At 55.4% G+C, this 22,896-nt stretch overlaps 1 protein-coding gene across 2 annotated transcripts; it reads left to right on the forward strand.

Moving 5' to 3' along the window:
• Positions 1 to 5,644: 5,644 nt before the first annotated feature.
• ANKRD52 (ankyrin repeat domain 52) lies at positions 5,645 to 22,896 on the forward strand. Of its 2 annotated transcripts, XM_036299866.1 has the most exons (28): positions 5,645 to 5,786; positions 6,077 to 6,160; positions 6,515 to 6,593; positions 6,777 to 6,847; positions 7,887 to 8,087; positions 9,065 to 9,152; positions 9,279 to 9,421; positions 9,699 to 9,911; positions 10,185 to 10,263; positions 10,572 to 10,686; positions 10,873 to 10,955; positions 11,060 to 11,177; positions 11,394 to 11,462; positions 11,644 to 11,784; positions 11,865 to 11,945; positions 13,031 to 13,142; positions 13,319 to 13,390; positions 13,626 to 13,827; positions 14,034 to 14,121; positions 14,199 to 14,316; positions 15,242 to 15,461; positions 15,647 to 15,734; positions 15,841 to 15,924; positions 16,010 to 16,155; positions 16,363 to 16,445; positions 16,659 to 16,741; positions 16,915 to 17,006; positions 17,402 to 22,896. In XM_036299866.1, exons 1-28 carry the CDS (start codon positions 5,760 to 5,762, stop codon positions 17,650 to 17,652), a joined length of 3,231 nt encoding a protein of 1,076 aa, XP_036155759.1. In that variant the 5' UTR covers positions 5,645 to 5,759; the 3' UTR covers positions 17,653 to 22,896. The 2 variants fall into 2 exon arrangements, 1 of the variants encoding a protein (XP_036155759.1); XR_004966097.1 differs by lacking the exons at positions 16,915 to 17,006; positions 17,402 to 22,896 and having other exon boundaries at positions 16,010 to 16,266; positions 16,659 to 16,699.

Below are 22,896 nucleotides of genomic sequence, written 5' to 3' on the forward strand. Positions count from 1 at the left end.
CGTTGCCATGGCTCGGGACGGGCGAGGGAGGAAGCAAGGAGACAAGCGGCTTGTCGGGAGATGTAGTTCCACCCTCTGGCAGGAGCCCCGGCGGGTGTGCGAGGCGCTGCGGACGTGGTCCCGTGGCGCAAAGTCGCCCGCCCACGACCTGGCCAGTCTCAGGCCACCCACCGGACACATAAGCGCCAGGATGACTTCGTGGGCGTGTCAACAGCAGATACCTGTTGATCTCTTAGAGCCTTTATCATATTCCACCTTGCTTATAGTTAGTTCCATAATCCTATTCATCTTTGTAGTCGCTACAGCTCTATTAGTACTGTGCTTAAAACCCTCGAGAAAGGAAATGAATCTTCCAGGCTCTGGGCAAAGTGTTTGCGTAGCTTTCTCCTTTAATATGTATTCAAAGAAGTCGAGGTGGAGAGAATCAGACTTACTTCTAGGGGAGAGATCCATCTTTGTCTGGAAAAATATACGTTTGATGAAAGGTGAGACCTTATGAGCAGGAGGAATCCAGGCAATGAAAGGTCACTGTACAGCTTTCCATCGTGATACAAGGGGAAAAATGATCGTGATAAAAGCGGGAAGAGCATCCGGCTGGCGTGGCTCAGTGGTTGAACATCAACCTGTGAACCAGGTCACGGTTCCATTCCCCCCGTCAGGGCACATGCTCAGGGTTGCGGGCTCCATCCCCAGTGCGGGTTTGCAGGAGGCAGCCGATTGATGATTCTCTCTCTCGTTATTGATGTTTCTATCTCTCTCTCTCTCCCTCTCCCTTCTCTCTGAAATCAATAAAAATATATTTAAAAAAATAAAAAGAATAGTGGTGCCCGATCTGGCCGGTGTTAAGTGGTTAGACTCTAACCGTTAGAGCATGGGCCCTGTGCACCAAAGGGAGGGTCATGGGTTTGATTCCCAGCCTAGCCAGGGCGAGTGCGGGAGGCGATTATATTTCTCTCTCTCTCCCTCTCTCTCTCTCTCCCTCTCTCCTTCTCTCTTTTCTCTATCTCCCTCCTCCCATTCCTCCTTTCCACTCCCTAAAAAATCAATAGAAAACAATATCCTCAGGTGAGGATTAACAACAAAAAAATAAGAATGGTGGTGCCTGCTGTTACAATCAAAGATATTTATACTCCTCTGCTTTCTGAATCTTTAGTCACCCTCTTCACATTCAGGAAAGCTTTGTATGAGTAGTATTATGTGGGTGGGGTGAGGTGGGGGGGGCATGTAAAATAGTTAAAGACTGTGTTGCCTTTTAGATCTAATTCGCGTGGAAAAGAGAAATCTTGCCCAGAAACAGGCCTGGAAGCAGATAGAAACCCTCCAACTCCCCCCACTCCTTGAGATGGACATTTATTTTGGGCTTTCCGCTGAATCTGGATTGATTTAAAGTTTGAGCCCATTTTATATGGAATTCATTGAGCAGGACTCCTCTCTTTGAACCCTGGCTTAGTTACCATTTTGTAAGGAAGGTGTTTTAATCCGTATTTTATATGTATATATAAAGCCCCACATTTGCGAAAGATCTCATTTCTTTTTCTTTGCTAACATCTTCTTTTTCCCTCATTACTTCCACCCCAACCAGCAGGATGCAGTACCTCCTTCCCGTTCAGAGATGGTATTCTGGAGTCACACTCAGTGAGCATGTGACCTTTTCTGTTGTAGGCGGCGGGAAAGGCACCAGGTGTCTGACCAGCGGGGTCAGACCAAACCTGGGTCCAGCAACCTCAACCTCGGTACTTGGGTTCTGGCTAGGAAAGGATTCAGAATCCAGACCCAAACTGTAAGAGAATGTCTGTTGGGTAAATCACAGAGGTAGAAGAAGTAATTGCTAGAGGAAATGGGCTTAGGAAACAAGTTCTAGTGGTGAAGTAAGGGCCCTTGGAGCTTCGGAGTGAGGAAGCTAATGGTGCCTGGGGGAGGGGAGGAAGGGGGAGGCGCGGGCTTACTCCTGGGAGGAAAAGCAGGGAGGACCCTCTGTCCTAAGGGTTTTAGTGTAGAGATTTTAGGAGCGGTCCCAGAGAAAGATCTTAATTGAATATTCAGTAGCTTTCCAGGTGTGTCCATTCAGCGCTGTGGTCTTCACTGATGGATTGGCTGCCTCCAGGACAGGGGTCATTATTCAGTGCAACTGGTCCTGATGTCAGCCGTAGCTGGTTTTGTTACTTACCTGGGCCAGGAGTTGAAATATAACTGAGGCACAAATGTTAACTTTAGGGAGGAAAGGTCAGGGGGTCCAAATGCATGACCAGCGAGCTTTATGCTAGAGGAGGAAAAGTCACCCAGTGTGCAGGTCCCACCCTACAATGCATTGTCGGTTGCTAGGCACCTGGAGCTTTCCGTCTTGGTGAACTTCTGTACCTGGCCCACTGCCCTTGCTCTGCTTATGTCTGTTTAACTGCCTACAACATTTCCAACCCCACTTTCTTGTCCAGTCCCACACCCTCTGACTAAGGGTTTACACATGTGAGACAGCTGCTTCAAGTGAGAAGGCAGGATCAGGCCAGATATAAGACAGAAATGGACTGGGATACATGACTGAACTGTGACCTCATTAACATGAGGTCATAATGTTATATTGTACCTTGTTATATTGTACCTTGCTGCACAATCCCCAAGGTACAATAGGCCAGCCAAGTCAATTTGCTTGTTGTACCCTACGAATTAGATTAGCTAATTACTGTCTTTTAAACGTTTCTTTCTTTCTTTCTTTCTTTTGGTAAATAATGGTATTTTACTGTGGTTTTAATTTACATTTTCCTATTACTGAAGACAAACTTCCTTGCATATGTGCACAGGTCACTTGAATACTTACTTTTGTGAAACCTTGTTCAAGTCTGTTGCTCATTTCCCTCTAAGGTTGTTTATCTTCTTTTGTGACTTGTAGAATTTCTTTTTATATTTTATTTTTATTTATTTTTGTTTTAATTTTTTTCTTTATTGATTAAGGTATTACATGTGTCCTTATCGCCCCAATTCCCCCTCCACCCCCTTAAACTTTTCTTAGTTAATTTCCTGTACTTGGAACAACCAATTTCTTGCCATTTCTCCATTGTTCTGCATTGATAACGTCCTTCAAATACTGGCTCAAAACACACCTCCTCCAGGAAGACCCTCCTGATTGAACCCATCCCTCAATAAAATGTCATGTAAAAGTATCATGTATCCTACATTCACTAGTTGTTTCATGTGTATATGTGTGTTCTTCTACTAAGTTTTAAGCTCCACCAAAATAGACACCATTACTTTTAAGTTTCTATCTCCAAACTAGCTGGTATAGTGCTGTACTCAATGGTGAGTTTTCAATCAACATTTATTAGAAGAATGAAAACAGTCTTAAAGAGAGGCAGGCATCTGCCTACATTCACCCAAATATAAATTCAGTAGTTGAATCCAGTAGGACTGTCCACATTAGAGGGCTTTGTCACCACCTCTGGCCTCCTTCTCCCCAAACCTGTGCATCTCCTCGAGCCCTGGAAGTATCTGTGTTACCTACATCATATTCCTTTTTTCCCTACTGGGAAATCCTCTTTCTGTGCTCTGAATAATATTAAAAATAACTCTTCTCGCCCTTCCTCCTCCTTCCAGCTGCCCAAAGAACCTGGCTGGCAACCTCCCTTGTTCACCTCCACTTCAGAGCCAGAACCAGGCACGTGACTCCAGTTCAACTCCTGACTGCCAATTCCTCAGGTTACCGAGAGCTATTTCAGGCCACACAGGCCACATAGTCCCCTCCTCCCCATCCTCTGGGCCATATCCTAGCTTAGCCCTTCCTGGAAGGTCCCTCATATCCAACAGCCAAGTCAGCATGTCCCAACACCCATACCCATCTCATCTCCAGCTCCTGTCAGTTTCTACTTTTTCAGCCTCATCTTCATCATTATCATCATCATCAATTATTTTTTAAAAATATATATTTTATTGATTTTTTTTTACAGAGAGGAATGGAGAGGGATAGAGAGTTAGAAACATCGATGAGAGAGAAACATCGATCAGCTGCCTCCTGCACACCTCCTACTGGGGATGTCCCTGCAACCAAGGTACATGCCCTTGATGGGAATCGAACCCGGGACCCTTCAGTCCGCAGGCCAACGCTCTATCTATTGAGCCAAACCGGTTAGAGCTCATCATCAATTATTAAGTGCCTGTTCCCATGTGCTGCTCTGCTAGAGCTATGAAGAATAATTTAATGTCTACTGTTGCCTTCAGAGAGCTCAAAATCCCTTTTTCATAGAAAAACAAACAAACAAACAAACAAACAAACAATGTGAAGGCCTGTGTTGAAAGCAAGACTAGCTAACAAGGAATGTAGAATCCATTCTAAACTATTGGGCACTTGTATGTCAAAGACTGAATTGAACAACAAAGGTGTGCAATTTAAATGTGAGTGCTACAGGGTAAAGTACGTGTTAACAGCACCTAACAAAAGGGAAGTGTTAACAGGGAAGACTTCCCGGAAGAGCTAAGGTTTACATAATATTGTAAATTTTATTTCCAATATGGTAAAAAAAAAAGTATTTTAAAAGTATATAGTGATAGATACATTTTCCTCTTATTTTTCATTCCCTGTCTCCCAGTTTCTCTCCAGGAAAAAGCACTGGTACCAGTGTCTTGTGTATCTTTCTGGTGGAATCGAGATATTGACAGCAATGAGGGGGCATAGCTTGTTGGAGAGCAAGAGAGGGCTTTTATATCTATTCCCGACAGGAGACCAACTGCTACCCTTCTTCCTGCGTGTGTTCCCTTCTTAGGCCACACCTACTGAGTTGCTGAGCTCTGAACAGGACCCTTAGTTACCCTTTGTAAGTTGTACCAATTTTTCAATATCCATTTTTCTTCCCTCTTTTTCCCTGTCTGGGCTGGGCTGCCCTGCATCCAGATCTTCCCTGATTGGCTGCTCTCTGGCCTCTCCGTGGAGGAGGGGCAGCACCCCACCCTTTTCTGGGTGGAAACGTTTGCGTCTTTGAAAGTGTAACCAACACCCTCCTGCCTGGCCCTGGCAATGTGGCCATTAAGGGGTGGAGAAGGGCCCCCTCTGTTGGCTTTGGAGGCCTTCAGACCCTCCCAGCCTCTTTGGGGTGGGGGTGGGGGTTCGGCGGCAGCAGATTCCTTGGGATTTCTCTCTGAAGTTTGAGCACTTTTGCTACTTCCTCTCTACGCAACTCCTGTCACCACTGGTGGATTTACGTGACTTCCCTTCCTCTGAAGCTATTGCCATATACAACCCCCAGATCTCCACGCCCCTGCTCCCCAAGTCTGGGGGGCGGTTTGGGGTGTGCCATCGCTGGCGAGAGGCGTTAGCTCCCGAGGAGGCCGTGGGCATGGTGGGCTGGGGCCTCGGGTTGGCGGGCGCCGCAGGGCCAGGGTCTGCGTTGCTGCTAGAGCCTTGGCGGGGAGCCGGGGCGGGGGGTGCGGAGGATCGGGGGGCCCGGAGGATGGGGCGCCGGGGCCGCCGGGCTGGAGCGGAGGGCACCGCGCGGCCTGCCGGGGGTCGGAGAGCCCCCACGCGAGGAGGGGGAGCCGCCGGGGTCGGGCGGGGGGCGCCACCGGCCGGGGCAGCGCGGCCAGCGTCCTGCGGGGCCCAGGATGGCCGCCAGGGGGCGCTGCAGGCTCCCGCTCGCCTGCCCCCCCCCCCCCGGTAGGCGGGGCCGCGCTCTCCCCGCAGCCGCCGCCGCAGCCGCCGCCTGGGCCGCCCCGTGTCCCCGGTGGATCCTCCGCCGCCGCCGCCGGGAGCTCGATGCGGACGGAGCCCGGGCCGGGCCATGGGGATCCTCAGCATCACGGACCAGGTCAGCCCTTTGCCTTTCCCGCCCCCTCCCTCCGGGGCCGGGCGCCGCCGCCACGCGAGCCCGGGGATGTGCGGCCTAGGCCGGGCCGGAGCCCGGAGCTCCCGGGGCGCCCGCCCCGCGCTCCCCTCCGCCGAGTCGGTGCCCTTGGGGGCCTGGCGACGGCGGAGACGCCGCGAGGGGGCCCTGCAGCCGGGAGCCCGGCGGGGGCCCCCTCCGCGCCGCCCCCCCGCCCGCGGCCCCCGCCCCCCGCCCGGCCCGCGCGCCCGCCCCTGACGCCGCTCTCCCCGCAGCCGCCCCTGGTCCAGGCCATCTTCAGCCGCGATGTGGAGGAGGTGCGCTCCCTCCTCTCGCAGAAGGAGAACATCAACGTGCTGGTGAGCGCAGGTCGGGGGGAGGGCGAGCCGGGCATCCGGCCCCGGGTTCCGACTCCTCCCCGCCCGCCCGCCCGCGGGGCTCCGGGCTCCCCGTTCGGATGACGCCGCAGCGCTTTCCGCGCCGGTGGGCGCCGGCGCCCGCTTGGGGGATGGAGAGGGTTCGGCTCGCAGCGCGGACACGGGTCCCTCGGAAGGGACCGCTGCCCGGCGGGCCGGACCCCGCGCCCACCCCCCGCGGCGCCGGCGGGGCCCCGGGGTCGGGTTCGGGTCCGCAGAACCTGCGGGAAGAGGGCGTGGGGAGCGGCCGGGGCTCCGTCTCTCCGCCGCAGCCGCTCCTCTTTTCCGCCTCCCCAGGACCAGGAGCGGCGAACCCCGCTGCATGCTGCTGCCTACGTCGGCGATGTCCCCATCCTCCAGTTGCTACTGATGTCAGGTGAGCGGGCGCCGGAAGGTGTGGCGCGGGAGGGGCCTCGGGAGGGGCCAGCCGCCCGCCCCGGATCCCAGCTCCTTCTCCGGACGCCGGTCCAGGCCAGGCTGCAGCCCCTCCAGCTCCCGGCCCATCCCGGCCTCCCTGCCGCCCCGTCCCCACCTCCCCCCTAAAGCGTCCCTCCCACAGGTGCTAACGTCAACGCTAAGGACACACTGTGGCTGACCCCCCTCCATCGTGCTGCTGCCTCCCGAAATGAGGTACCGGCCTCCCCTCCGGGCCCCTCTCCCAGGGCGATGCGTTGGTTAGAGGTGCAGGTTAAGGCTGGGAGGGCCTCAGTCCTCTGCCTGACAGGCGGGTCCACCCCGGGGATGGGCGAAGACCGGACCTCGGCCCCTCCCTGCGCCCCGGGAACTGGCTGGTAAGGTGGGGCCGAGTGTTGCCAGCTGATGTGACGTCAGGGCAGAGCTTAGCGTGGGGCTGGCAGACTGCAGGGGGCCCTGCTGCCAGGCCGGAGTGACTCATCCCTCCCCCAGGGGCCACCTTGGAGTCCCTCCCCCTCTGGGCACTGAGATTACGTTTCTTGTGAGGAGGGCCGGGGTGCGATCTGCTGCATTCCTGCCTCAAGTGGTATGAAAGTTGACGGCCCAGGGGTCCAACGTGCCTCACCGGTTGAGTCCATCAACCCTGAAGAGTGTGCAAAGGAGACCTCTCTCTTATTTTAAGTCACTTCCCTGGCTGGAGCCACCAGGGAAGGGGTGGGACGGAGGCCAGCGGGAAGGGGGCGGGTGGTGATTAGGAGGGCCACGTTAGCCTGGGTTTTGGAGAGGAACCCAGGCCAGCCTGGGGGCAGGGAACCAGCTCGTGAGGGGGGTTCGCTTTCCTAGGTAATGAAAATGATTTTGGTGCCTCTGGACGGGGTGACGGAGGGCACCTAGGCACTGACGTCTCAGGAGTGTTTATCTTTCCGGGAAGTAGTGGGGGAGTGGGTCCTCTATGTGTGTGGGTTTGCTTGGTAGTGACTGTGTGGGTGAAGATGTTCAGGGTCGGGTAGAGAGTAATATTGGCGGCTTGAGGAAGAGGAAGGGATCTCTGGTTTTATCAGCAAGGTAGGGAAGATTTTAAGCTCTAAGGAGATCCAGAAGAAGGTGGGAAGTAGACATTGAGAGGCTAGACATGCTGTGGACATGTGGGGGAATGGGGCCACCTGTGTCATGCTGACCTAGTCTTCCCTCCATTTCCTATTGTTTCACTTCCTAACCCCCCTCTGTCATCTCTGTTATCCCTGCCCCTGAACAGAAGGTGCTGGGGCTGCTGCTGGCACACTCAGCAGATGTGAATGCCCGGGACAAGCTGTGGCAGACACCATTGCATGTGGCTGCCGCCAACCGGGCCACCAAGTGTGCTGAGGCGCTGGCACCCCTGTTGAGCAGCCTCAACGTGGCTGACAGGAGCGGGCGCAGTGCCCTGCACCATGCAGTGCATAGCGGGCACCTGGAGGTGAGGACCATGTCCAGTCCATGCCTAGCCTAGTCCTTCCCTCTCCTTCCTACCCATCAGCCCTGGGGAGGAGAAGCCCCAATGGTTCTATGAGCCGAATGAATGGTCATATTGAACTGAAATCCTTGACTTGGACTTCAAGAGGGTGATGAACTCTCTGGGGTTACATGGAAAATGTTTGTATATATGCCTTTTTCTGATGTGAGAGTCAATGTCTTCCAACACGTTTTTAAAAACTTTTCAAGAATTTAGGAACCACCAGATCACGGGGATGTGAAGTACACCACCGGGAATATAGTCAGTAATATTGTAATAACTGTGTATGGTGCCAAGTGGGTACTGGAAATATCAGGGGGACCACTTTATAAAGTATATGATTGTCTAACCACTGTGCTGTATACCTGAAACCAGTACAAAATAAAATTGAAAGTAAACTGTAATTGAAAAGCAAACAAACACACAAAAAGAACCATCACCAGATCACCTGCAGAGATTTCTCAAACTTCTGGTTTGTATGGGAACTCCTTCGTAGTGCCTGCTTCCTCTGTTCCCTCTGGTTCTCCAGATCAGTGGTCGCCAACCGGTGGTCCGTGAGGTCTGAAAGGTTGGTGACTGCTGCTCCAGATTGTCCCGCTCAAGAACCAAGACCATGCCCTAGCTGGCTTGGCTCAGTGGATAGAGTGTTGGCCTGCGGACTGAAGGGTCTCTGGTTTGATTCCGGTCAGGGGCACATGCCTGGGTTGCGGGCTTGATCCCTAGTGTGGGGCATGCAGGAGGCAGCTGATTAATGATCCTCTTTCATCATTGATGTTTCTATCTCTCTCCCTCTCCCTTTTTGAAATCAATAAAAATATATATATTTTAAAAAGAACCAAGACCATTAGGCTGCCTCAGCCTTTTCAGGAGCTGAGGTCTCTGTTCTTAGGCAGGTTGAGGGAATGAACTTGGCACTGAAGGTGTTTCATGTCCTGATACAGACGGTGAACCTGCTCCTCAATAAGGGAGCCAGCCTGAACGTCTGTGACAAAAAGGAGCGGCAGCCTCTGCACTGGGCAGCTTTTCTAGGTGAGAAAAGATTCACAGGAAGAGGGGGCATTTGATCATTAAGATTCCTGGGGCAGGGAGTGGGGGTTGCTGCCCTCAGAGAGAGGCCCTCCGCAAACCCTGCTTGAAAGCATCCTCTCTTCTCAGGGCATTTGGATGTCCTGAAACTGCTGGTGGCCCGGGGAGCAGACCTTGGCTGCAAGGACCGCAAGGGCTATGGGCTGCTCCATACAGCTGCTGCCAGTGGCCAGATTGAAGTGGTGAAGTACCTGCTGCGGACGGGGGCTGAGGTGAGGATGCTGAGTACAGGGGCTGGGGACTGAGGGCAGGGAGTTGGAGGTCAGAGTGTGCTATGGAGATGGGAAGGTATGGTTTTGGGAGCCAAGGAGGATGTGGTGGAAGGGCCTGCATAATGCTCACCTGAAGTAATAGTGCCCTCGGTCTTTAGGGTCGGGAATCTGAGGGAGCTGAGGCAGTTATTGGATTTCGGGGTTCTCTAGGCTGTTTGTGCCAGCTACCACTTTGTTTAAACTGATACTTCCCTTTCCCTCACCCCTGGAAATCCAGATCGACGAGCCCAATGCTTTTGGAAACACAGCTTTGCACATCGCCTGCTACCTGGGCCAGGATGCTGTGGCTATTGAGCTGGTGAACGCAGGAGCCAATGTCAACCAGCCGAATGACAAGGGCTTCACGCCACTGCACGTGGCTGCCGTCTCCACCAACGGCGCGCTCTGCTTGGAGCTTCTGGTCAATAATGGGGCTGATGTCAACTACCAGGTAGCTGAAGGGATGAGGCTGAGACCAGTGGGGAGAGGAGCCTGGCTCTGGGGTCCTGACCATATTTCCCTCTGGATAACTCTCTGGGAATTGTCCACTTGCTTCCTGGGCTGTTCAGAGCTTGCCAGGGACCTGTGAGAATATGGGCTGAGAATGTGTCATAGGACTATACCATCCTCAGGGATGTGTCCTTTGAAAGGGGGAACAGGGCATTCTCTATGCTTTGCACTGAAAAAAGGAAAGAAAAAGAAAAAACACACCATGTTTCCACAGAGCAAAGAAGGCAAAAGTCCTCTGCACATGGCTGCCATCCACGGCCGTTTCACCCGCTCCCAGATCCTCATCCAGAATGGTATGGATTTGGGAGACTGCTCCCTTCGCCTCTTTCCCCAGAGAACTCATTTCTAGAAAGCCCTTTCCTTCCTTATTCTGCCTCCCACCACGTCTTCCAGTCAGGATGGCACCTGGAGTTCTGAGCTAGGCACCAGTGGAAATGGCCCTGCTCTGCCTGCCCCCTCCCCTGAGGCTAACAGACAAGATGACACATGTGGAATGCTTTGCCTGGCACGGGCACATCCTCAGTGCTCGGATGGGAGCTAGCTAGGAGAAGTGGCCTGAAGCCTAAGCCGGCCTGAGTGTATGTATATGCACCCCCCTCAGGCAGCGAGATTGATTGTGCTGACAAATTTGGGAACACGCCACTGCACGTGGCCGCTCGCTACGGACACGAGCTGCTCATCAGCACCCTCATGACCAATGGCGCGGACACCGCCCGGTGAGTCAGGGCTCCTAGACCCACTTCCAGGCTGCCCCAGGCTGCACAGGTGGCTCCCATCAAACACGGAGGCACAGAGGAGCTTGCTAAAGGGAAGCTCGCCATCTCCTAGGCTGGTGGTGGGTCTCAGGAAGAGGTCTAACTGGTCCCTCCTGGACCGAGGAGTGAGCCCCAACTTCTCCCTAGGCGCGGCATCCACGACATGTTCCCCCTGCACTTAGCTGTCCTTTTTGGATTCTCTGACTGTTGTCGTAAGCTTCTTTCCTCAGGTATGTGCTGGCCAGGTGGGAGTTGGGCAGGTATCTGGGGAGCAGAGGCCTGCCCCTCTGCTCAGTGCCCTTACGTGGGACCTGTGGCGGTTCTGGCCCTGCAGGTCAGCTGTACAGCATTGTGTCTTCACTCAGCAATGAGCACGTGCTTTCAGCTGGGTTTGACATCAATACGCCCGACAACCTTGGCCGCACCTGTCTTCATGCTGCTGCTTCTGGAGGGTGAGTTCTTCCCCCTCCCAGGCCTTGAGAAGAGAGGCGGGCAGGGGCCAGCCGCTCCCTTCCTGCCCACGTCTCTGCCCCTCACAGTGGGAGCAGTTCCATTCTTCCTCAGCCCCTCACAGTGGGAGCAGTTCCATCCTTCCTCAGCCCCTCCCTGCGCCTGTGGCTTCTCCTTGAGGCTTTCACTCTCTTAACCCTCATCCTTCTTCCTTTTAGGAATGTTGAATGTCTTAATTTGCTGTTGAGCAGTGGAGCTGACTTGAGGAGGAGAGACAAATTTGGAAGGTGTGTTAATGTGCACAGGTGTACCTAGGGGTTGTCTGATTAGAGAGACAAATGATAGAGCGAGGGTTGGGGAGCTGGAGACTAAGTAAGGAGATTGTGACAGAGCAGCCCTTGGCCGCGCATCTGAGCGCGTTTGGATCTGTCCCTGATTCTTCCACCCGCCTCTTCCACTTCTCCCCAGGACTCCACTGCACTACGCAGCCGCCAACGGCAGCTACCAGTGCGCGGTCACACTGGTGACTGCTGGGGCAGGCGTCAACGAGGCCGACTGCAAAGGCTGCTCCCCCCTCCACTACGCTGCCGCCTCTGACACCTACAGGAGGTGAGGCGCCCACCTGGGCCTGCTCAACCCCACGCACCTCCCTGAACCTCCCCCTGACTTCCTCACTCTCCGTCCCACAGAGCAGAGCCCCACTCACCTGCCAGCCACGATGCTGAAGAGGAGGAGCCCCTGAAGGAGTCCCGCAGGAAGGAGGCCTTCTTGTGAGTAGTGAGAGGCCGGGGGTTCCTGCCCCGCGGAGCCAGCTCTGTCCCCCCCACAGGCGTTCGGCCCAGTGTGTGTGGAGCCTCTGAGTTCAGGCCTGGACCCAGCACGGGGTGAAGACGAGAGTACGAGGCATAGTTTCTTCCCTCAGGAGCAGGCGGTCTTCTTGAGAGGGTCAGACCACCAACCCACAGAGTCACCTGTTTACTCCACAGGCATTAACTGAGTAGTGACTTACTAGCTACCACGTACTGTGTTACGTACTAAGGAAAAAGGGTAAATTACCCCACATTTCTGCTTTCTAACAGCTAAAAATCTGTTGAAAAAGATAAATGAAAGGACACTTACACATTCTGATGTGAGATGTTAGTAGTAGGGGGAGTTGGTACGGAGTATATGGGAACTCTACGCTCTTCACAGTTTTTCTGTAAATCTAACACTGTTCTAAAGGTGTAAGCGTATCTTTTTTAACGGATACTGACAAAGAGGCTCAGCTTTATGACCTGTGGGAAGTAACTTAACCTCAGCTTCCTCAGCCTTAGGACGGATAAGGCTAGTATCTACCTCCTAGGGTCATTTTGAGGATTAAGCTATTTAATGCACAGGAAGTGCTTAGAACAGTGTGACACCGAGTGAGTGCTAAGTATTATCACTAGTACGACTACTAAGCAACGCGAGGGGTGCCAAGGGAGTACAGAGGAGGCGGCACTAACCGGAAAGGTGGGGACGGCCTCACAGGGGAGAGGGTGCTGGGCCAGGACTGAGAGGAGTAGACCAGCTGGGCTGGGAGGAGAGGGCATTTAAAGTAGGGTCAGCGTGCCCGGAGGTGGGAGAGCGTCAGTCAGCGGAATGCTGATAGCTGGTACTGTGTCTCGGTTCCCTAGGAGGGTGTTGAAGCCAAAGTGGTTTAGGGCAGACCTGAAGGAGGGGCAGGTCTGGAGCTGGAGTAGAATGGGCAGGAGACGGCACACCTGGGTGCTGGCCAGCTAGGCTGGGAGGGGCTCCCTTCCCCTCCTACCTCTCCCAGAACTGTGCCCTCCTGGGCTGGGCCTGTCCCCACCTCACAGTCTACTCCTGCCCCCAGCTGTCTGGAGTTCTTACTGGATAACGGTGCAGACCCCTCCCTGCGGGACAGGCAGGGCTACACAGCCGTGCACTATGCAGCCGCCTATGGCAACAGACAGAACCTCGAACTGGTACGTTGGGATCCGGCCTGGATAGGGCACCTTTGTGTTTGTGGGCTCTGAAACCAAGGGGTGACTGAATCAGATGTGGTCTCTAGGTCAGGGGCTCAGGGGATTACTGTTGGTGGGGACAGGGCTAATATCTTGGGATTTCCAAAACCTTAGCACCTGCTCTCCTGCCATTGCAGCTCTTAGAAATGTCTTTTAACTGCCTGGAGGATGTGGAGAGCACCATTCCAGTCAGCCCTTTGCACTTAGCTGTGAGTCCCAGCCTTTCCTGCCCGCCTGTCCTCACCTGGCCCACGCGCAGGGGCACACGGTGCACTGCCCTTGCCCTGTCTTCTTGAGAAGCTGTGGCAAGCAGGCTGCGGCCTGGAGAGGGGAGAGCATCCGGAGGGGCTAGTGGGGGAAATGCTGGTTGGGGTCTCCATGGGCCCCAAGAGCAGAAGGAGGCCGTGTCCTGAGCTGTACCCATGGGTTGCCCACACCCTCCAGGCCTACAATGGTCACTGTGAAGCCCTGAAGACGCTGGCCGAGACGCTGGTGAATCTGGACGTGAGGGACCACAAGGGCCGGACCGCACTCTTTCTGGCCACTGAGCGAGGCTCTACTGAGTGTGTGGAGGTGCTTACAGCCCACGGCGCCTCTGCCCTCATCAAGGAGCGCAAGCGCAAGTGGACACCCCTGCATGCTGCTGGTTCGTGTGCCCCTTAGGTTGCTCCCTCCCCTTGGAGGCCGGCCCACCATCCCTCCTGAATGGGATTGGGGTTGGGAGTGGAGTCGGGTGAGGAGGATGGAAACGTCATATACTGAATTGTAGCTTCCTATCCCCCTACCCCTTGAGCCCTGCCCTGGCCTCCTTCCCCCGGGCCATGCCCTGACACAGGCCCCCTTTCCTCCTAGCTGCCTCTGGTCACACTGACTCCCTGCACTTGCTGATCGACAGTGGGGAACGAGCTGACATCACAGATGTCATGGATGCCTATGGACAGTGAGTGTGGGCCAGGGGTGGTGTGCAGGTTTTCCCATCACTGCTGGGCCCTCACCCTTCTCCTGCCCCCTCTGTAGAACCCCACTGATGCTGGCCATCATGAATGGCCATGTGGACTGTGTACACCTGCTGCTAGAGAAAGGATCCACAGCTGATGCTGCTGACCTCCGGGGCTGCACCGCCCTCCACCGTGGGGTAAGTGAGCCCTGGGTGGGGCTGCTCATAGACGGGCCTGGGTGAGGAGCACAGGGCCCGCCAGCAGTCGGACATCAGGTCGTCGGGCAGGTGGGCCAGGACTTTGTGCCGAGTCTTCCTGGGCTTCACTGTGTTCGCTCCGGGATGAGTACTTGGCATCCGCAGCTGATCCCCTGGATCACCTTGCTTTGTAATCACATACAGCCACCTGCTCACCAGCCAGGCTCTGCCCCAGGATACCCTGCTGGCCCTGTCCCATCGGATGAAGATGCCATTACCCAGTCCTTCTCCACCATCACATGTCCTAAAGCTGCCTCCTTGTCCCCCAGGATTGTTTGATTCCCCTAGTCTCCGTACTCCGCATCTGTCTCCCGTTCCAGAGTGCCAGAATTCACTCTTGCCATCCTTATTATATGTTGGCTTAGAGCAGTGGTTCTCAACCTTGGCTGCACATTAGAATCACCTGGGAGTCCTTTTAAAATCCTGATTTCTGGGCCCCATCCTCCGGAAATTCTGTTTCTTTGTTACTAATGTTGTGGTCCCACCCCATAATAAAGAAATAGAATTTCTGGAGAATGAGGCCCAGAAATCAGGATTTTAAAAAGATTCCCAGGTGATTCTAATGTGCAGCCAAGGTTGAGAACCACTGGCTTAGAGAGTAAAGGAAGCAGCTGCTGATCACTAACACTTGGAGTCACTGTTGTAAAGGCTAGGATTGGATGGGGTGGTAACCACACAAGACATACAGATGATGTGTTTGTAAAATTGTATACCTGAAACCTGTATTATTTCATTAACCAATGTCACCCCAATTAAAAAAAAAAGACTATGATTGGAGCTCTGGAGGTGGCTCTCACTCCTGGGCCAGCCCCAGTGACTGGTCATTGGAAAGGGAGTGGCTCCTCAACTGCACTCCCCACCCCAGGCAGTGACTGGCTGTGAGGACTGCCTGGCTGCCCTGCTGGACCACGACGCGTTTGTGCTGTGCCGAGACTTCAAGGGCCGCACGCCCATCCACCTGGCCTCTGCCTGTGGCCACACTGCGGTCCTGCGGACCCTGCTGCAGGCTGCCCTTTCCACAGACCCCCTGGACGCCGGAGTGGATTACAGCGGATACTCGCCCATGCACTGGGCCTCCTACACTGGTATGGGCCTGGGGGCTTTGCAGGCTCAGGAGTGTGCACAGAGACGCAGGACAAGGGGGTGGAGGGAGGGACCTGGGTTGATCTGGTTCTGGAGGTAGAATGGAGTGTCAGGAGATGGGAGAGGACAGATGTGGGAACCCTGGTGTTATCTCTGTCCATCACTCCTCTCCCTTCCTCATGCCTAGGACATGAAGATTGTCTGGAGTTGTTACTTGAACACAGCCCATTTCAATACCTGGAAGGAAACCCCTTCACTCCTTTGCACTGTGCAGTGTAAGTCCCTTCCTCTGCCTCAGCTCTTCCCAAGGGTCCCTGACCCCGGCTTCGGACAGGAGTTTGCGTCTCTTGCCCCTCCTGCTGAGCCTTCCTCTCCCCCCAGAATTAATAACCAGGACAGCACCACGGAGATGCTGCTGGGAGCTCTGGGTGCCAAGATTGTGAACAGCCGAGATGCCAAAGGACGGTGAGTGAGTGGCGAAGGCCTGGGGAGAAGCCCCTCAGGTGGAGGAGCCTTTCCTTTCTCACTGTGCCCGGACCCCCGCCCGCAGGACCCCTCTTCACGCCGCTGCCTTCGCGGACAACGTCTCTGGGCTCCGGATGCTGCTGCAGCATGAGGCTGAGGTGGATGCCACTGACCACACTGGCCGCACCGCGCTCATGACGGCGGCTGAGAACGGGCAGACTGCTGCTGTGGGTGTGTTTCCGCAAGGGAGGCGCTCCCCTGGGGTTTCTGCAAGATGGGTCAGCCCTGCCTGTGGGGTTCAGGAAGCAGGAGGCATGTCTTGGTGTTTCACCCTCTGCAGATGTGAGGCACAATATATGCAGATAGGAGGGTGGAGAGCCGGGATGGCTGCTGCTCTGGGGGAGGCATCAGTCCCGCTCGGTCCCCTTTCTGTTGTAGAATTTCTGCTGTATCGAGGGAAGGCGGACCTAACTGTGCTGGATGAGAACAAGAACACTGCCCTCCACTTGGCTTGTAGCAAGGTACTGCCTGGAGGGTGGTGGTGAGGCTGCAGAGGGCAGGGCATGTGAAGGGGCTGGGTGGCTTGATGGGGCGAGGACTGGCGTGGAAGTCAGAATCAGCTAGCCTGTCAGACGGTGGGGCAGCTCTTTGTCCCACTGCCACACTCCCCTTCTCCCCCTCTGTGGCCTGTCATGCTTCCACTTCACAGTCTGCACTCTGTTCCTCTCCCTCAGGGCCATGAGAAATGTGCCCTCATGATCCTGGCAGAAACCCAAGACCTTGGCCTTATCAATGCTACCAACAGTGCGCTGCAGATGTGAGTGCCGGGGAAGGGGCTCCTGGCGCGGGGGGCAGGTGGGGAAGAAGGAGCCCCCTGCATTCCAGGGCTCTCTGGCACTCACAGTGTTTGCTCAGCGCCCTGCTGCTCAGGCCGGGCTGGCAGGGCAGCTTGCACCCCACTGCCTCATGCTCCTCTTTCCTTTCCTCCAGGCCACTCCACATCGCTGCCCGGAACGGTCTAGCTTCTGTGGTGCAGGCCCTGCTGAGTCGTGGGGCCACAGTGCTGGCTGTGGATGAAGAAGGTGAGTGGAGCCCCCCACCTTTCCTGGGTTTGGGGTCAGGGACACTCTTCAGGAGGTGACCTCTTAAATTTGCTATAAACTGGCTTTTTGTCCCACGCACCAGCGTGCTAGTCTCTGAGGGAAATCTGTTGGACCTAGGTAGAGCCAGCAGGGTCCTCAGGAAGACCGCCCCCCCATCCTTCAGCCTCCTGTCCCCCATGCTCCACCTTTAGCTCCACACTTCCACAGCCTACCTGTCAGCTTCCTGTGACCCTCATGGCCCTTGACCCCTGGCCATACTGAGTGCTTGCCTGCCTCGGTTCGCTCCACAGATAAGAGCGCTCAGGGCCAGGAGAGGAGGAATGGGGGCCCAGAGATACAGGACTCTATGCCTTAGTTCTTACCCTTGCCTGCAGGTCACACCCCAGCACTGGCTTGTGCCCCCAACAAAGATGTGGCGGACTGCCTGGCCTTGATCCTTTCCACCATGAAGCCTTTCCCACCCAAGGACGCCGTCAGTCCTTTCAGCTTCAGCCTGCTCAAGAACTGCAGCATTGCAGCAGTCAAGACGGTGGGTGGCTGCGGGGCCCTGCCCCACGGGGCCTCCTGCCCCTACAGCCAGGAGCGGCACGGCGCCATTGGCTTAGATGGCTGCTACTCTGAGTAGCCCCTCTCCAGTGTCCCTCTCCCTGCCGGTGGCTTGATATCTTATTCTATTTATTTAGAAAAAGTCTATACATTTAGGGCACTTTAAAGGAGAACACGACTGAGTTGGGGGTTGGAGGGGGGAGAAAAGCACTGGGGAGCAGCTGCTCACCCCTTTGCCATACCATCCTGGCCTGGCAGGGGTCTGGGACTGACAGGGAGCACCCCAGGCCCTTGGTACCCCCAGGGCAGCCCCTTCTGCCAAGTGTCCCAAAATGATTGCTAAATGCCTGGCTCCCCCTCTCGTTACCCCACCTCTCAGTTTCCTCTTTCTGCTGCCAGCGACCCCAACTCTTCCCCCAGATTCTCCTCTCTGTGCCCCCCGCCCCTCCTGCCAGGCAGATCCCTTCCTCTTCTTCCATTCCCATCACTGCCTCCCTGCTCGGCCGGCTCCTCCATCCCCGCAGCAGTGAGAAGCCTTAATCTCTGGTACTGTGTGAGCACTCTGGGGGCATCCCTCCCCCTTCAGGGGCAGCTAGTGGACAAGGGGGGAGGGTATTTAGCACTGGGGCCTGGAGCTTTTCCCCATTTCTGTATCCCATCCCCCTAAAGTTCAAATGCAAAACACTTGAAGCAGCAACTACTGTACCTGGGCCCCCATCCTGCACTCTCCCCTGGCCCCTCATATGCAAATCAAGGGCTGGTTCTGCCCCCACAGCCTACTCCCCCGCTCCCCTCCCTGCTGGCCTGGCCCCAGCCACGCACTTTAACCCGCTTCTTCTTTTCACTTCTGTTGGGAGGCCAGAGCCCCTGGCCGTTCCCTCCCCGGCTCTCCTCTCTCTTAACTTTGAGGCTTGTCATGAATTTTTAAGTAAGCATTTTATCCTTTAGGGAAAGAAACAAATTAATTTCCTGCCCATTTCAAAACCACAGCCCTCGTATGTCCTATGTGTTTCAGGCATGTGTTTGCATGTGTGCGGAGGGAGGGGCTGTGCTCTTCCTCCTGCGCCCCCATCCTATAGTCCTCTGCTCCTGTCTGCTACCACCTTCCACATGTCCACGAGCACCCACGGCCCCCAGTCACTCCTGATCTGAAGCCAAAGATGGTGGGAGGGGCAGGGCAGACTAGGGACCGTGGCTGCTCGGGACCAGGCTTCCCCTCCCAGTGAGGATGAAGCTCTGATCTAAGGAGAACAACAGAGACCGAGGCGAGGGCTTTGCCTCCCAGCAGCAGGGAGAGGGGTTTGAGCTCGGGGCTGCACTGAGAAGATTCCTCAAAGCTGCACCCTAAAAGCCAAACTGGGCTAGATGAGGAGGGGGCAGTTTCTTCTCTAAATGTAGCATTGAATTTGGCCCTGGTCCCTTCAAACGCCCTGTCCGTCCATCTCCTAGCTAAGCCTCCTGGACAGTTGGACCCTTTCCCACAGCCCATTGTTCCCTTCCTCACACTCAATACCTCAGCCAGGGGCCAAGACACAGAACTTGAATAGAGGTCATGCCCCCTCCGTGCCCACAGTGCGTCCTTGCCCAGTTTGGCTGCCATCAGTATTGTCCCCTGAGAACTGGATGGGCTTCGTTTACACAGTAGAGGGTCTCCCCCTGCCAGGGGACCCCTCATTCTCCTGCCCCTCTCTCATGCTTGCTTTATTCACCATCTTACCTGATTCCAGTTGTAGCCCCTGCAAATCTTGCTACCCTTGCCAAGGGTGGGCTGAGGGGAGAGGGAGCATCCCAGGGCCCCTCCCTCCCTCACAGATACCCTTAACCATACCTCATGCTGGTTCCCTGATGCCTGGGGTGTTTATCCAAGTCCTTATTCTTTTCGTTTCTTTTATCCTCTGTCTTGCTTCCCCCACCCCTCAGTTCCTAAACCATTTCAAAGCTTCCAAATAACCATTATTGGTGAGAAGGATTGTGCAGCTTTTAGTTTTTATTTTTGTTTTCAAAGCCAAAGGGCCTTGCGACGCCCCTCTTGCCCACCTCCTTTTACACCCCGTCCTCCCCTATACGACAATCAATGTGACCTCTCTTAAGGGCTGCAGCCCCCCACCCTGCTGGATCTGCAGAGCTTGCCCCTAACTTTAATTCTCTCTCCTGAAATCTTCCCATTCCATCCCCTCCCTCTCATTTTGGTGCTGGGAATTAGGTGGTGGGGGCGGGGGAGAAGGGAACCGGGTTCTCCAGAGAAGACTCTCGGGGTATCGGTCGTGTTCTCCTTTATCAGCGTTCGGTGATGACAGGAAGCGTCAGAGTGTTTGTCAGGAGCCCCATGGTTTTGCTGGAGGAGATTTCTGGTGGCTGCTCCCGGCTGCCCCGTCAGCACACCGTCAGCAGTGCTGGGCATGTGGGGCATCCTCGTCCTCACGCGGCTGTGAGGCCTGGAGGACAAGCAGCCTCTCCTATGCCAAAGGAAACCCCACCCCAGGTTCTCCAGTCCCTTGTGTTTTTTGAAGCATTTTGACCATTCTCATGGCCACTGCATATTTATTTTAATGTTAAGATTTTTTTTTTTAAACCTCTTTGACTTAAACGGGTGTGGAGAAGTGAAAAACAGGCAGAATGCCCCCCAGTCTTGAGGGGGTAGGTGGGGAAGAAACCTCTCCTTCCCTTCACCTGCCCTCTCCCCTCCCCTCCCCACCGCAGCTAAAGCACTTGCTTCAAGTAATAAGCACTTTTGAGAAAAGGCCTATTTTAAGTGAGGATCCTGGGAGCAGCCCCAGGTCCCAGCAAAGGAGACAGAGCTAGGGCTACATAGGAGACAGGGAAACAGACGTGTAAATCAGAGGGCGAGATGAAAAGAGCCAGTTTTTAGTTTCTGATTTTGTGGGGATATGTCTGATTGGGCGGTGGCTTTGGTAGGGTTGTGTACTATCCTTCAGAAAAGCAAATGGCACAAACTGTGGGTCCCAGGATGGACCAACAGACCCAGGTCACTGCCACTGTCCAGCTGAGACTGACGGGCCACCTCCCCCAACCCTGGCCCCTGAGCCATAGGACTGCTGAAAACCACTGAATGTACAGCCCAGGTTGGGGTGGGGAGCAGCCCCTGGGGGAGGGGGCTTCTCCTTTTGTTTGGTGCTGTGGGGGGTGGGAGAGATGAGACTGAGGGACGGCCACCCCACTTAGACGTGTTCCTTGGGGTGGAGGGGCTGGGAGGGCCTACCCCCTCTCCAGCCCCAGCCATGGCCCCTCCTCCTTCCTCATCCCTATCCGTTTTGACTGTAAGTCCAGCTCACCTTTGCCTTCAATATGTAACCAAAGGAAAACTCAATACTGTTTCCACCGCTGTCTGCCCACCTGAGCACCTTCTTCCTCCCTGGACCTAGAAGGGGAGAAGAGGCTGGGGGCACCGGAGTGTAGGGCCAGAGTGAACGGTTCTACAGCTGTACCCCCAAAACCTTCTCTGGGGTCTTAGAAGGGGCCCTGAGAGGTGGGGTGGAGCCAGGCTGGAGGGGCTGGGAGCAGGCCCACTGTGGATCTTGTGCACATGCGTGTTTTTTCGTTTGAAGGACTCCAGTGACTGTGCTCCAGCAGGGAGGCCCCTTCCTCCTTCCCTCTCCACCATTCCTCACCCTCTCCCCATACCCAGTGTTCATCCCCTGCCTCCCCTTCCCACCGCAAAGGAAAATAGCCTTACAGACCCTCGCCCAGAAACCCCCTCCGGGGCAAACCCCTGTGGGGCCCCATCCTGCCTAGTTTGAACCCTACCTTGTAAGAAGGAGGGAGAAGGAGCAAAGCAGCCCTTCCCCTGATCATGGTGGCTCGTCCCCCGCACCTTGACCCATGCTGGGCAAGGGCGGAGGTGAGGAGTCTTTGAGGACCAAGCCCAGTGGTCTGGGAAGAGGGAGGTGGAGAAGGAAGGGTCTGTTTTGAGGACTCCCTCCTCCCAACCCAACCCCTAGAGAAGCGACCAAATCCCAGAGATGGGAGGAAGCTGGGGTGGGGAGGGTCTGCTCTATGAATTACTTGAAGGTACTGACTCTGAGGCTGCTGTTGCCCACTTAGGTGTGAGGGGGACACTGTCACTGCATCCGGGAGGGCAGAGGGCGGCGGGTGACGAGAGGATCCACCCTTGGCCCATGCTCACTCCTGCTAGGCCCCTTCCCTGGGGAGCCTGGCTTTGCGCCCAGGGAAGTTGGGGAGAGCCTTCCCCCCCCATGTCCATCCCTCACCGTGGGCACCCTCTCCAATTGCACTAAAGTAGCTGTTGTGCCAGTCTTACCCCCACACCAGGTGGGGTCTCTGCTTCCAGTCCTTTCTCGCCCACTGCCTCTGCTCCCATCCCGGACAATCTCCTTGTTCCCTGTATTCCTGGGTAGCTCAGCTTTGTATGTGTGCGTTTGGGGGTGGGGGTGGGTTCTGGCTGGAGTGGGCTTGGTAGGGGTTGGGAAGGGCTAGGGGAAAGGTGGAGGATGAAGTCTCCTCTCCCCTTCCTCAACTCCAAGCCACAGAAGCCTGGGAGGGAGGGTGCCTACTCTCGCTGCTGTGTGTCTCGCAGATGTGCCAAAACGGGGTTGGGTGGGAGGGAGGGTGCCTGGCAGAGTGGCCCCCAGGGTGGCTCTCTCAAAGCAATACAGTTCCTCCTGCCGGGGGGACGGCAAGACAGGGGAGAGGGTTGGGTGGGGACCTGGGGTTCCCTGTGTACAGCTGTGTATATCCAGGGGTGTTCTCTGTCTGGTACTCGCTGCGGACGTCTATGTGTGTGTGATCCTCCCCTTCCTTGTGCCCTGCATGACCTGTGATGCTGCAGACACCACCATCCTGTGTGCAGGGGTGTGTTGGGAGCACGGAGGGGCATGTTCCATGTCCTGTTGTGCCCTCCACCCTGTGACCCATGTACTCGGTTGTAGGAAGTAAAGAGAACTGAGCACAATTCACTGGATTCTAGTGGAATCTTTCTCTAAGCAATGTTCCCCTTCCTGCCCTTCTCCCTGCCTTGGATCCACCTGTGGTGCTAGCGTTGGGGTCGGGGGTTTTAATGCTGGTGGTCAGCAATAACGGGCAGAGCTGCCCAGATGCCTGTATCCCAGGGTGCTGAGGGCAGCAGGAAAAAGGGGGGACCTCAGTGCATTGCCCCATCCCTTCCCCTCCTCCCTGGGCTAAAGCACAATGCTGTCCCCACAGATTGATGCACCCTGCATCCTCCAGCCCGAATCATGTCCTCCCCAACCTGCTTCGAGCCCTCTCCCACCACATCCTGGTTTTCTATGCTGTTTTGGTGCAAGTACAACTGTCGTAGTCATGGCTTTAGGATGGGTTCTGTTTA

This window comes from Myotis myotis, unplaced genomic scaffold (genome assembly GCF_014108235.1).
Source record: "Myotis myotis isolate mMyoMyo1 unplaced genomic scaffold, mMyoMyo1.p scaffold_m19_p_3, whole genome shotgun sequence".
In the NCBI taxonomy this organism is placed as follows: Eukaryota; Metazoa; Chordata; class Mammalia; order Chiroptera; family Vespertilionidae; genus Myotis; species Myotis myotis.